This window comes from Anabrus simplex, chromosome 3 (genome assembly GCF_040414725.1).
Source record: "Anabrus simplex isolate iqAnaSimp1 chromosome 3, ASM4041472v1, whole genome shotgun sequence".
NCBI lineage: Eukaryota > Metazoa > Arthropoda > Insecta > Orthoptera > Tettigoniidae > Anabrus > Anabrus simplex.
Window position 1 is genome coordinate 78,589,865 of NC_090267.1, and position 15,478 is coordinate 78,605,342.

Sequence of the window (15,478 nt, forward strand, 5' to 3'; positions counted from 1 at the left end):
AATTTACCAGGAAATCCCCAACTACAAAATGAAAATTTAGACAGCAATAAACCTATAATAAAATGCAAACAATAACAAATCAAATCACATAATTGTATTCTAAAAAAAGTTGTGCGAGAACATCTCTCAACATTACATCTTACGAATTCATGCAGATACTAAAACACCGAATTGCGTCAAAACTAGACGTGATAGGAAAAAAACAGCATCATTTTCGGAATCAGGGCAGCGATTTCCATAAGAATTACATATTTTCTATTTTACCGCAAAATCATGTTGGCTAGTGTAATTTAGTGATTAGAAGAGGTGTTAAATTGCTTTAAACAAACAGTGAAGTTGGTGAGAAATGTTAAAGGTTTCCTTTGGAATGTAGTGGAACATGACGGTGCTGTAATGGGGAAACAATCTTTAACAGTATCAACCATTTTAGATGGCATATCTCCTACTTCTGATTCATCACAGAAAGCTATGAGACAAAAGACAGCTGGGATGGATTATCAATTACCATATGGAACCAAGGTGCTTTACTGTCTCCTCCAGAATCATCATCATCATCATCATCATCATCATCATCACTTCCCAACTGCAGTTTCCTGAGTGTTGTGACAAGCGCTCGCCATCTCCTTCTGTCTGCATACATCTTTTGTTCCAGTACATCCTCCTATTTGTGTCCTCTCTCCTCCACATCTGATCTTACAGTCTCTATCCAGCATTTCCTTGGTCTTCCCTGTGGTCTTCTTCCTATGAGATTAAGGTCAAAATATTTTCTGGCAGGTCTTTCCCTGTTCATTCTCATTATGTGCCCATACCACTGAAGTCTGCGTTTCTTTATGACACTTGTAATATGAACATCGATACTAACTACTTTCCTATTCACTTCATTTCTGATCTTGTCCTTTCTGATAGTTTGGTTCATGGTTCCAATGAATCTAATTTCAGTTGCTTGGATTCTACTGTAGTCTTTGTTTAGTAGGGTACATGTCTCTAAACCGTACATGAGGACTGGTACTAAGTAAGTGTGGTACATGACTGTCTTTGCTTTTTGTGGTATTTTGCAGCCCCAGGGAAGATTTCTGACTTGACTGTAGAAGTTTGATGCTTTCTGTGTCCTGCTGAGTATTTCCTGCCTAACAGCGATGTCTTTCGAGATTGTGCTTTTGAGGTACTTGAAGTGGGAAGCTGATATAATTTTTACTCCTTCCAGAAATATATTTGAGCTTGTTCCTTCCCTATTCATGGTCATTTTTACTGTCTTTGTTCTGCTCATCTCCAGTCCAAAACTTTTGAATGTATTGTTCCATTCATTAAGTTTCTTCTGAACTTCAGCTTATGTCTCTCCCCATAAAAGCACATCATCAGAAAATACCAGGGCATTTGGTTCACTGTCCATTTTCTTGATAGATTTTATGACATTGTCCATTACTATTACGAACAGGAGTGGTGATAGGCTACTTCCTTGTTGGACACCTCTCTTTGTTTCAAACCATTTTCATCGTCCGTTGCCTATCTGGACACAGCTGTAGCATTTCTGGTATAGCATCTTGACATTGTCAGTTAAGTACATTGGCACCTTTAGGTCTTCCAGACATTCTCATATCTTGTTTTGAGGAACACTATCATATATTTTTTCAACGTCCACAAATGCAATCACAAGATTTCTTCCGTATTCGCAGTACTTTTCTGTCAGCATTTTTACTTCGACCTTTCCAGAACCCGTGTTGTTCTTCCTCAAGCAAAGGTTCCACCATCTTCCTAAGTCTTGTTTCTATGATCTTTTACAGCAGCTTCAGTGAGTGTGACAACAGCGTGATGCCTCTGTAATTTCCACATTTCCGTCGGCTGCCCTTTTTGAACAGTGGGATGATGACTCCTTTACTCCAATCTTCTGGAATTTTGTTACTTTCCCAAATCACTGATAACACTCTATATAGCCAATTCAAGCCCTCTATTCCAGCTGCCTTTATCATGTCTGAGCTGAGGTCATCAAAGCCTGGGGACTTCCCATTTCGCATGCTCTTTAGTGCTGTTTCTACCTCAAGCCATGTTAATGGGTATTTGTTGTTTTTGGCTTCAACTACACTACAATCATTGGTGGTGTGTTGCCCCCATCTCCATTTAACAGCACACTGAAGTACTTCTTCATTTCATCCCTGATCCCTTCCTCTGTTGTATTAAGCTACCATCATCTGTTTCTAGTGCAAGGATGTTTTTATATTAATTTCTTTTACTGTTTACTATTTAGTACAGTAGTTTCCTACTTCCTACTTCCAGCACTTTTCCTTTTCGTCCTGGATCAGTCTTTTTACAGCCAGTTTCTTTTTTCTGTATTCCTGTGCTAAATGTTCATTTTCCAATTCATTTCGTCTATCATCTGTTTTCTGTTTTTCGAGGTTTAATTTTCTTTTCAGTATATTTCTATCTTTGCTGCTGTCTTCACTCGGTCATTCCACCAAGGTGTTTCCTTCCCTTTTGGTGTGGCACTTGTTTTTTTCATTTTTCCACAAATTATAATAATAATAATGTTATTTGTTTTACGTCCCACTAACTACTTTTTAAGGTCTTCGGAGACGCCTTTTCCACAAATTTCCGTAGCTTCTTTTACAAGGGTTTCTTTGAATAAGGACCATTGTTCTTCTACTCCCCCTTTCTCAGTTTTGGGTAATTTAGCTGTTATCCTCGCTTCATAGTTTCCTTTCTTCTCCATGTCCTTCAACAGCCATATCTTAATCTTTGGCATTTTCTTTTGTTTAATTTTGGGTTCATGGACATCTTTTAGGTCAGCGATTAATAGCTGATGGTCGCTATTCAGGCACTCACTGGGTATGAATTTAACATCTGACCCGCTTCTCTATCAGTGATGAAGAAGTTGATCATAGTCTTGAGCTTTCCATCCCAGCTGTATCTCGTTATTTTATGGCTCTCCCTCTTCTGATACCATGCGTTCTGTATGGTTAAGTTGTTTTGCACATAGAAATCAATCAGGTTCTCTCCTTCAGAGTTTCTGTTACCATAGCAATGGGGGCCAACGATGTTTTCACAGCCTAGTCTTTCTTTACCAACTTGGGCATTCAGATCACCCATAATGATTGTGCTCTCCTCCAGAATGTGGGTTTTAAATACCAGTCTGTGTCCAGGAAGTCCATCAGAGCCAAAAGCCTCCATAACAGCATGGTGGTACAGATATTTAGAAAAGATTATATATTTTCGATCAGTAGGATATGCTGATGTATATCAGGATGAAACCTGGTTTGACAGCAACTCCTGCAGAATGAAAAAATTGGACCAACGGCTCAACCAGTCCAGACAACAAAAGTGACTCAGAATAGTCATAATTCATTGTTGTGGATGACCTGGTTTCATTTTAGATGCTTTTCTTGTGACTCAAAGTTATGAAGTATGGGTTCAAGGAACTTTAACAGATACTAAAAAATTGATAATGATCCTAACCAATAAATCCATTAATACAGAAAGATTAAAGCAATAAAGTGTCCACCTGGTTGCTACAATCATTAAGGTGACAACTCTATAAGTTCCCACCTATGATTAGAGGGTTCAAGTCCCATACGTGGAAAACATTTTCACAATCAGAATGCTGGCCAGCAGGGTACGAGAGGTGGAGGTATACAATTTCTAATCACTAGATTACATCCCAAAAGCCCAGATTCAATTCCAAATCTCTCTGTAGTCTTCATACGGAATGAGAACTTATGATGTTGATGGAGATTAGTCCAGTGAAGGGAGAGACATTAAACAGAAACCGACAACTACTTTATCATCATCATCATCATCATCATCATCATCATATTTCCAGACACGCAGGTCGCCCGTGAGCATCAATCAGATTGTCCTTGTCCAGAATTGTGTCACACCTAGTGCAATGTTACTGGCAAGCATCGTGTCCTGCTCTGAACAGGAAGAAAGGCACTGACACGCATTTCATTGCCTGTTCTTCACCCAGGTTCATTTTGTCTCTGCTGATATGGAATTCCAATATTAACCCCTCCAGTGATGGGTTCCCACTGAGCTATGCCAGAAAGGTGAGGTTTTTCAGAGGAAATTATATATCTGTAGGAAGCAAGGGAATTAGTGGCAGTTATTAAGGAAAAATAATGCCAATACATTCATATAATCTTCAATAGTTAATTTACAATTTCCTTACACTTTTTCTTTTACAACACCTTTCTATTGGTGTTTTGAGAATGCTGTCTTGGAACTAACACATTTTTATCTCCACCTTTTGAATTATTCCCATCAACATGCAATAAACTGCCGAATTTCACTTGAGTTGGTTTCTTTCTAAAACCATGTTCCTGCATGCAGAGATATGTGTACATGTTTTCCAATACACTTTTTAGCATGAGAATTGGTTTCTATCACTACCAAACTTACATCATCATTCTGCCTCTGTGGATCCGTGGTAGAGTGTCGGCCTCCGGATCCCAAGATAGCGGGTTCGAACCCGGCAGAGGTAGTCGGATTTTTGAAGGGCGGAAAAAAGTCCATTCGACACTCCATGTCGTACGATGTCGGCATGTAAAAGATCTCTGGTGATACATTTGGTATTTACCCGACAAAATTAATTCAATCTCAGCCATAGACGCCCAAGAGAGATCCGGTTTACTCTAGGTCCGCTAGATGGCAGACAGAGTAAACCGGAACGTCGAAATTGACGAGCAGACAGCCAGATGGCGTCAAATCGAAATGTCTGCAAAACGGCAGCTGAGGCCATACGATTATTATTATTATTATTATTATTATGATCATCATTCTTAGAAACAGGGAATTGTACTCACCTCTGGTAATAATCCAACCCTTACACCAGAAATTCCCGTAAATAGAATTATATCAGAGCGTGCAGAATTTCCAGGCTTATATTTTTCACAAATGAATGTATATTCTACATCTCCTATCATCACCATTGCTTCCAATATAATATCTTCATTTTCATTAAAAATGACAACACGGTCATCATCCAAAGATTCATTTGAATCATTACCACTACCTTGGTAGCCGGTTCACATGTTGGAATCTTAGAAAAATCATGTTTTACATTACCTGAAGTAGCATAGAGGAAAGATGCTTGCCAAGGATCCACTAGCCTGACCCAAAAAGAAATCTTACATACACAGAAGAATTAAAATTGAACAGCCTGTAAATACAAAATTCAACCATTTTCTTTGTCCCTATTGATCAGCTGCAATTAGGTGGAAGGCAATGTTCATATTGTCTGTGATAGAACTCACATGATGTGTTGCTACAGCTAAACCTCAGATCATTTAGCAAAGTGCCAAAAGCCTGTCCAACATTTATACTCCATTTTGAAACCACTAAGCACTATTTGCAGAAAAACAAATTTAAAATTTAACTACCAGCATCATCCTTCTTAGAATACATACCGAGCTGCAGTCTCCTGTTGAATCTTAGCTGTAATTTCCTCTACCCTCTGTTGTAACTTCTTTTTCCTTTGATTGGGAGGAAGATCACTGTAATCCTCCTTGTTGTCACCATAAGAGGAAAAATTATTCTGTAAACAGGCATATAAAGAACAATATCTGTCATTTTATCATGTCTATGCATTATTTAGAAGTTTAATCTTACTAACATGACATCACCACAGAATGATACATGCTTGAAAATCTCTTCAAAGGCTAATGATTTTATGCCAGAACTTTGCCCAAAAAGGGGGAGTTCTTTAAATCTTTCATTTAAAAACTCTTCAACATCAAGCAACTGCATCAGTATCTGATACCACAATCTCAAGAACAGAAGGCAAACACTGAACCAACTACATTAAACTACCGAGCTCGATAGCTGCAGTCGCTTAAGTGCGGCCAGTATCCAGTATTCGAGAGATAGTGGGTTCGAACCCCACTGTCGACAGCCCTGCAGATGGTTTTCCGTGGTTTCCCATTTTCACACTACGCAAATGCTGGAGCTGTACCTTAATTAAGGCCAGGGCCACTTCCTTCCCACTCCTAGAACTTTCCTGTCCCATCGTCGCCATAAGACCTGTGTCGGTGCAATGTAAAGCCAATAGAAAAAAACAACAAAAAACCCACATTAACCCTTGTCTAGTAGCGCGAAAATTATTACGTTACTAGTCGCGCACGGAGGTAACTTCTGGGATTAAAAATGTGAGTCATTTTCATCCTATGAAATGTCGTTTTGGCATGTTCATTTGCAGTATTCTTCAGTATAATTAAAAGAATGATATTAAATTCGTGAGACTCGCCATTACGTACAATGATCACATATTATGAAATATGAAATCATATTTTTCTAAAATAAGTTTAGAAGAACAAAACAACAAGGTCATCGACCTCCAAAATAAAAAAATTAAACACTAAAATATAAGTTAATTTACTTAATCGCATACGGAGAAAACGTCCAGGTGATGTCACTCGTCAAAACAATGATCCCACCCGCACTCGCACACAGGATGCACAATCGTGCCGAAATGCTGACAAGACTAGTCCAAATGAACAAGGAGAAAAGTATAGGGATGGGGAGACCCACAGTTCAACTGGGAAGTCCAGTACCGTGCAAAATGTAATCGGCCCGGAGGAAATCTCCGTGAGCGACTAATTAAGGGTTAAACTACACAGCTGGTCAAAAACTAAAATGGAAATAACATCATGTGTTATGAAGAACTAAATGTTTCATAAAATATGTTAATATTTATCAAAACCTGAAAGGTAGTTCAAATAGAGCACCTTGGTGAGCAAAAGCACATAGTCCTGGCAGGTCCAGATGAGTATTCCTCATCACATATTCTCCTGATAACATCAAGACTACACCACTGTTCACGCACGGTATGTGTGGGACTCTGAAGGTAACTACTTGGAGCTTGTGTAGAAAAACATGAAAAATTCCATCCTCAACACTGAACCTTCAATCCATTGACGTGCTCAGCTAAGAAGATGCGCTGGAGTTAGTACAGTCATACTGTTGGACATGTTGCAAATCTTGCTGAGAATTGTAGAAGAGTAAAAGTGATGCTGATGGGAAAGAGATGAAATACGTATAAGTGTTGGTATAAACCAAAATGGTGTAACATACACTATAGGACTATAGGAAAAGGAAAAATGCCTGAGTGAACATGAGGTTGCAGTGGAACCGTTCCCAGGATACAGTATGTTGATACTCCGTCTCTGAAGTGATTGCTTGTAGGTACACACATTGTGTGTTTTACACATTTGTGCACTCGGTACTATCATACTACTTAATACCAAAGAACACCTTACACTTGTTAACAATGACTTTTATTTAACGCAATATCTGGTCCCCAGCTTTGAACGAGAAATATGTTATGTGGTACAATACAGTACACATTTGTCTGTTACAGGTGGTGTTCAAAATGTTAAAATGTTGTACCATGTAACATTGTCCTTGTTTAAAGCTATAGGTCAGACAGTGTGTTCGATAAACTATTGTTAACCAGGTGTAAGATGTTTTGGTACTAACTAGAATGACACACCAGATATACAATTTGTGCAAAGCACATGATAAGTCCATGTGTACATGCAATTACGTCAGTAGCGGAGAGTCAACATACGTCTGCCATTATCTTGAGAATGGTTCCCTTGAGATCTCAATATTCACCGAGGCGTTTTTTTACTTCTTCTATAGTGTATGTTCCTGTGACTTGTGTCATAAGATCTGATACACCCTGCAGAATGGTAAAAAGGGAAGAAGAAAGGAAGAAACATTCACTTGAGAGGCATGGATCTCGCGACTTGAAAGCAAAAATGTACCGAGAAAGGCAACTTGGAAAAAATAGATGATTCGCCAAAATGTATCATGAAAAATAAAGAAAATGGATATAATTCAGGAATCTCTTATTTGCTGACTGCAAGTACTCTCATTGGGGAACATTATTATGAATTCAAAATGAATTGCCAGATCTACAGTTTTAACAGGAACATGTTTAATCATTCTGTTCCACATATAGGACATCTTTTAAACCTACGCTAAATCTCGTACTTTAGACCACAGTACTGCTGTTAAAAAGGGTGTGGTTTTGATTAAAGAGTACAAATATTCTGTATTCTTTGGCTCTAGACGAAAGATCACTCATCACTCCTGGTTCCTATCACCAAGACTATGTGCTCTTTTATGTCACATCCACTGAGAATTGTGTCTCTGGTAGTGTACTATTTTTAGTTTGTTTAATTAATTACTAGGCTGTAATAAATATTTGACACTGGAATATTATTATTAATTAGTTAATATAAGCTTGATATTGCGGGGCTTCATTTTCGCACTATGAGGGAAAGAAATCAAAATGTTCCTTATTTGACATCTAGAAATCTAGCAACCTAAACCCGTATTATATTTGGAATGAGCACAACAGCTGGAGCGAGATGCAAATGGAAGACATTAATGAACTATGATGTCAAGAGGGAGACAAAGTTGTGGTAAGCCAGTGCTTCATTCTTATGGTTAAAAAGTCACAAAAAATATTATGCACTCCCCTTTTCTATCCTATTTATCCAGATTCCATTAATCCAAATTCCCACATTTTCCAAATAAATACTACTGATTTTACAGGTATTTCTCAACAACTACTTTTATGGTTTTTGAAGATGCCAAAGTACCAGAAATTATGTCCACAGGAATTGTTTTGTGTTAAAAGTGACAACTCTCATGACTGATCTGTATTGAAACTGACTACAAACAAAATTACCACAAAAATAATGTATTATCATTACCTATTCAATACATGCCACATGTTACATGGTTGAAATTTACATAATACTATATAAACTTCTCAGGGACATGTTTTGTGTGTCGGCATATTTATGCTCCTTCAAATACCACCAGACTGAGCTGGGATAGAACCAGTCAACTTGGTTCAGAAAGCCAGCTGTCTACCTTCTGGGCTAATCAGTTCAGTAGATTATGTACAAATTTAACTACTTTCTTAATGCTTGTCTTTGAAAATTATAATTATGTACATCAACAGAGAGCAATTATTTTGTGTAGACATGAGCCCCCCCTCCCACAAGATTACAACACATTAAAAAAATAGTTTTATTCACATGGCACATACGAATTTGTAGAATTATTTACATTTCTAATCAACTGGAATGAACCTTGTCCTATCCAAGTAGCATAAATTGTATTCAGTATTGCCAATTTTGTTAATTTGTCATTAGACCTTACTACTTCCAACAATCTTTTAATGATAAAAATAAATAAAGCATTTTTATTATTTAAATATAATTTAGTATTTTTAATATCCTGTAATAATAATAATAATAATAATAATAATAATAATAATAATAATAATAATAATAATAATAATAATAATAATACATCCATCTCCATTACAGACTTTTATGCATTTCAGCGTTCAGTCTGCAAGCTTCTGTGATTTTACTAAACTCCACCACAATCCTCTATTTGTAACTAGCTGTAGCTTCGTTTAGTTCTATCTTTAAATCATTATAAACTGAGTCTCACCATCATTGTCTTGGTCTACCTCTGCATCTCTTACCCTCCATGCCCGAGACCATTATTCTCCTAAGTAACCTATCTTTCTCCATTCGCCTCACATGATTCCACCTCCAAAGTCAATTTATGCGTACAGTTTCATCAATAGAGTTTATTACCAATTTGGCCTTTATCTCATCATTCTGAGTGCCCTCTTGCCATTATTTCCACCTGTTTATATCAGTGATTATTCTTGCTAATTTCATGTCTGTTACTTCTAACTTATGAGTAAGATATCCTGAGTATACCCCGATTTAATTCGTGAAACAACAACAACAACAACAACAACAACAACAGCAATAATAATAATAATAATAATAATAATAATAATAATAATAATAATAATAATAATAATAATAATAATAATAATAATAATAATACCTCTGCTGTTGTGTAGTGACATTTTCATCTGATGTCATTTAAGCTGCCTGCGCATCAACTTTGATGTTCAATTTTACTCTACCAAATAACAGTGAAAAAGACCTCTGTAGAGCCACTGTAATGTTTCTGATTTCATTCCTATTCTTTCAGTTCCTCCAATGTGTGAGGATTTGTTCGATACACTTTTCTTTCAATTTACCCAACAAGTAAAAATCACACACTGTTAGATCTGGAGAGCAAGAGGGAAATAGACCAGCACTATCACTCTGTCTGCAAACACTTCTGAGAATTTAAGAAGGGAATCTTCTGCTGTATGAGCAGGGGCTGAATCTCGTTGAAACTATCCCTGTAATTTTTCTTCTTCTGTTAACTGATGGAAGAACGACATCAAAATGATACATTAAACTTAAGTGAGGAAAATTTTGAAGATAGTGTTATTAGTATGGACATATGGCCGTTACAATCCCCAGTTTTAACTGTTTGTGATTTTTATTTATTTATAAAGTGAAAGTGAAAGAACATATCAGGAGAGAAATAGCTTTAATTATGGAAGACGAACTTATGCGTGTGTATCAGAGTTTCCTGAGACGATGCCAGAAATGTGTGGATGCAGGAGGAGAACATTTCTAACATCTCCCGTCATAAGGTACATCGGGCGAGTTGACCGTGCGGTTAGGGGTGCGCAGCTGTGAGCTTGCATCTGGGAGATAGTGGGTTCGAGCCCCACTGTCGGCAGCCCTGAAGATGGTTTTCCGTGGTTTCCCATTTTCACACCGGGAAAATGCTGGGGCTGTACCTTAATTAAGGCCATGGCAGTTTCCTTCCCATTCCTATCCCACGCTACCATAAGACCTATCTGTGTCTGTGCGACGTAGTAAAACCAGTAGCAAAAAAAAGTCATAAGGTACAATCGTATTTTCTTCATTCTTAATTACAATACTAATTTCCTTAATTTTAAACTGTTATCTCATGTCATGAATGGATAAAGTTAGTGAAGTGCTGTCCTTGTTGCTATGCTGTGGAGTGGGGAGTGATGAGTCAATGGGAGGCAGATAATCTGGGCACACCTGCCAGCCAACCGATGACTTCCCAAGTATGTGAATTGTTCACGTCCTCATAAGGTGTATCCATTCAGTCTAATGTTTGAGTGGACATGTCATTTCTTGTGGCAAACTAATATCTTTAGTTTACCATAATTGATTTCTACGTTATATTATTTTTTGAGGATATCTTTCACACCTTCCAATGCTTTCACATGATGCTCCTCATTTTCACCTGAAACTGCAATGTCCTCAGCAAAACAAAGCTTTTCAAATTTCTCTCCATGAATTTTTACCCCCAAAACAATTTTCCCTTTTACTAAATTCAGTCCATCTTCAATGCAGGCATTAAATATGACTGGCAACACAACAGCCTTGTCTCACGTTGTTTTCTCATTCTAACCTCCTCCTGATGGTTCCTACATTTTATAATAGCCTTCTCATTTTTGTACAGTTATCTACGTTACGATCCAATCTTCGCATTTTATACCTGATTCATCGAGACAGAGAAGAGTTTTTCCCACTTTACGCTGTCAAATGCCTTTTTCGAGTGATGTATGTCATCAGATTTTTTTTTCCAGTTGCTTTCCAGAACCATTCCCAAAGCAAGGATTGCTTCATAATTGCCAATGTCTCTTCTGAAACTAAATCAGTCATCCCCCTTGTAATCCATTAATGTTGTTTTCTATTCAATGACTCCGGCTCCATGGCTAAATGGTTAGCACGCTGGCCTTTGGTCACAGGGGTCCCGGGTTCAATTCTCGGCAAGGTCGAGAATTTTAACCATAATTGGTTAATTCCGCTGACACAGGGCTGGGTATATGTGTCGTCTTCAGCATAATTTCATCTTCATCACGACGCACAGGTCGCCTACGGGCGTTAAATCAAAAGACCTACATCTGGCGAGCCGAACTTGTCCTCGGACTCTCCCGGCACTAAAAGCCATGTGCAAGTTCATTTCTATTCAGTGAAAGGCTATATTAAAAGTTTTTGATGCATGTGAGACTAAGTTTAGTGTGTGAAACTGTTGACAATGTTCGCATTTCTGTTTTTTTGGAAAGGGTACAATAATGTACTTCTTAATGTTGTCAGGCATTTCTTGTCCATCATATTGCATACAAGTTAATACAGACTTTGCTTTAGGATATTTCCTCCACCTTTGATCAGTTCTGCTGGTATACCATTAATTCCTGTATTTTTTTTTTGCTAGGGGCTTTACGTCGCACCGACACAGATAGGTCTTATGGCGACGATGGGATAGGAAAGGTCTAGGAGTTGGAAGGAAGCGGCCGTGGCCTTAATTAAGGTACAGCCCCAGCATTTGCCTGGTGTGAAAATGGGAAACCACGGAAAATCATCTTCAGGGCTGCCGATAGTGGGATTCGAACATACTATCTCCCGGATGTAAGCTCACAGCCGCGCGCCTCTACGCGCACGGCCAACTCGCCCGGTGAATTCCTGTGTAGCCTCCCTGTCTTTAGTCTTCAAACTGTGGCACAAATCTTCCCTGAATACAGCATCTCCAAATACATCATCTACTTCAGCCTTTGATTCCATAATGTTGCTGCAAAAGGCTTTCTGCAATAACAGCTCCTCTACATACTCTTTCTGTATCAAATTAATCATGTTCATAGATGATAACTCTTTCCGTATCAAGTTAATCATGTTCATAGATGATAACATGTCCTATTTGAAGTGCACTTTTATTTTTCATTCTAGGTGTGCATAAAAACTGTTTACTAGCTTGTAGGAAGTTCCTTCTCTCCCATTCTAAAGGGGCTAAAGGTGATTAACAAAGTTTTGAGGTATTAAAAAAAAATTCATGAACATGAAGTAGGATAAGGATAATAATAGGATTATAATAGATTAAATATTCACTTCATGAGAACATAATTTTGTCTGGAAATTATATCTACTACAGAAATAAACTTCACCAAGTTTGGACAAAGAAATATTAAAAATTATGAACAAGCTATCGGTATGCATGTTTCCTTATCAACTCTGAAATAAAATACTTTCATTTTTCCCTTGTTTATGTTCTCAAACTTAACATAAGTATTTATAGAACTATATTTGTGTTCTTCAGGTAAGTAGTCATCACTAGACATCGGATTTGTGTGCAAATGCATATTTTGTTTGCTGATATGCAGACCTCCAAAACCGACAAGGAAGTGCATTTGCAAGTGAAATTGACTGAATTATTGAGTTTAATAGTGCATATCTGCATATATTTGAGATAAGTGCATACATTTCAACATGTTTTACAAGCAGTCTTCAAGAAAATGTAAAGTTATTAATATAATGAACCCCTTTGGCAATGAAACAGTTCAAAGGGAACTGGGACTTACCAAGACACACTTCCAAATTATACCAGAATCAATCAAAAAGCTAGAAACGCATGGGTTGAGTCTTGGTGATTCGCTGGACATTATGGAGAACATGAAGCTTAAACTGTAAGGTATCCCAGGAAACTTTGGATATTTCCTTAAACAAAATCTGGGCGAAGACATCATGTTAGCAATAAACAAATATTTGGCTGGTACTGATAATGTGTGGATCTACTAGAATGTTTAAAACCTACATTCGCTCCCGAATTCAAGTACTATGAGAGAGAGAGAGAGAGAGAGAGAGAGAGAGAGAGAGAGAGAGAGAGAGAAAGAGAGAGAGAAAGAGAGAGAGAAAGAGAGAGAGAGAGAGAGAGAGAGAGAGAGAGAGAGAGAGAGAGAGAGAGAGAAAAAGCTAGTTTTAACAAACACCACTTTATACCAGAAGACTTGTAGAAGGCTGTTGTAGTATACTGCAAAGCAAATTACGGATGGGAAAAAGAAGAGTGTGCAGTGTTAAATGAACGAGAAATGTGTATTTAAGTGCATTTCTTCATGTTTGTGTTCTTTCACGTTTTTTTTTAGAACCTTTTTAATTGATTTATGATGTGTCTTATCTTATTGTTTTAACACTGAACACTGATAGAGTGATGCGTCTCACAAACTATGCGCGGATTGTTTGTACTAGTGGAACAGCCGCAGCTGTAAGTAGGGTGATTTTTTGTTTTTCATTCAGTTGTTTATTCATGATAATGATTTCAAGTATTGGCAAGCTCCACAGTACCAATCAGCTGGTCTTAGGAATGATGCAAGAGGAAATGTATTACTCCATAACTGATAAGTATATACACTGTCTTTTAAAAACCAATGAGGGATTACAATTAAATTACTACGGCAGGATACAATGGAAAAAAATCATACATGAAAATAAGAGCTATGGCTTTCATCTCATATTGCAGAAAGCACAGGTTACTGGAATGTACATGTACAGATAAATAGAACATAACTCCCAGCATATTAATACAAACACCCATGATCAATTTATAGGCAATACTCTACTTACCAACTCAATTTGTCTGTTACCAGACTTTCGAAAACTTGCATGAAGATTTGGCGATATGTGATTTTTTCAACATCGAAGGATAGAAATCAATTTGAAAAATAGGCCAGAGCTATTCTACGACAGGATACTGAGTTAGCAGAATTGTCATGTTCATTTCTCTGATGATTTGATAGTAAAATCAGATAATTTTAGAGTGAATGGTGAAAAAGTGGATATCTCTCGTGTGAGCTGGAAATAATTGTAAGAGCAGTGTCTCCCATTTTCCCTAAGTTGTCGAAATACCTTTCAAGTGAGATTAAGTCCTGTGAAACTTCCAACAGGAAAAAGAACCTAGACACCAACAGGAAAAGAAGAAAGAAGATGGAAGATGGGAGTGCAGCAAAATGAGGAATTGAAAGGTCAGTCTAATATTCATCAAAATCTGGGTCATTCCAGTCTTTAAAAAAAATCTAAATTTAATTCGAGCTAGATCCAGTCTCAACTCAGCAAAATTGAGAATTAATTTGCTGGAGAAGCAGGTTATAAATACACAAGCATTTAATAAGACATAACAAATAACTTAGCAAGAAGGGAAAGATGATAATCGCTGTCATGCTTAAGAAATGTCAGGTGAAATCTTCTAATGGAATGAGGTACAGTAATGAATTCATTTTAGAGAGTTTACTGTTAAGAATTCACCAAATTATTCAGTCATGTCGGAGACATAACCTCTTGCCTCTGCTATTTCAGATTTGCTTAAGGATGAAAAGTGATAATTCACGTTATGGTGGTGTTATTTTTGATGAAGTTAATCATCAACTACTCTATCATAGCCTGACTTACAGCCAGGCCCAAAACAGTATGGCAAGCTGTATTAAACAAGCCACATAAGATATATCCTTGAAGTACACAACACACAATGAACTGAGTTTAGGAACTGAAAAAAAAAAAGAAAATTCAACTAATTCACTGAAATATCTCACACAGTAACCTCTTCCACACTTTTCTATACCCAGCTTTCTGAAACTACTGGAGCATGTGTTGGATATAAGTGCTTGCAGTGACGGGACCATCAACTACCATGCTATAATGGCCGAGTCCTCACACTTGTTAAGAGATAAGAATTTCATATTGTTCTGTATTGAAGCAAGTTTAATATTATGTTTTCTATTGTAGATTTAACGAGTTTTTGTCTT

At 37.4% G+C, this 15,478-nt stretch overlaps 1 protein-coding gene across 4 annotated transcripts in view; it reads right to left on the minus strand.

Annotated features, from left to right (window-relative positions):
• Cip4 (formin-binding protein 1-like Cip4) overlaps positions 1 to 15,478 on the minus strand; it is a 668,861-nt gene that overhangs the window by 76,177 nt on the left and 577,206 nt on the right. For 3 of the 4 annotated variants that reach the window (XM_067142575.2, XM_067142576.2, XM_067142574.2), the window contains exon 8: positions 5,397 to 5,524. In XM_067142575.2, the coding sequence (XP_066998676.1) occupies positions 5,397 to 5,524 (128 nt within the window). The remainder of the gene's footprint in view (positions 1 to 5,396; positions 5,525 to 15,478) is intronic. The other variant, XM_067142577.2, reaches the window with a different exon arrangement.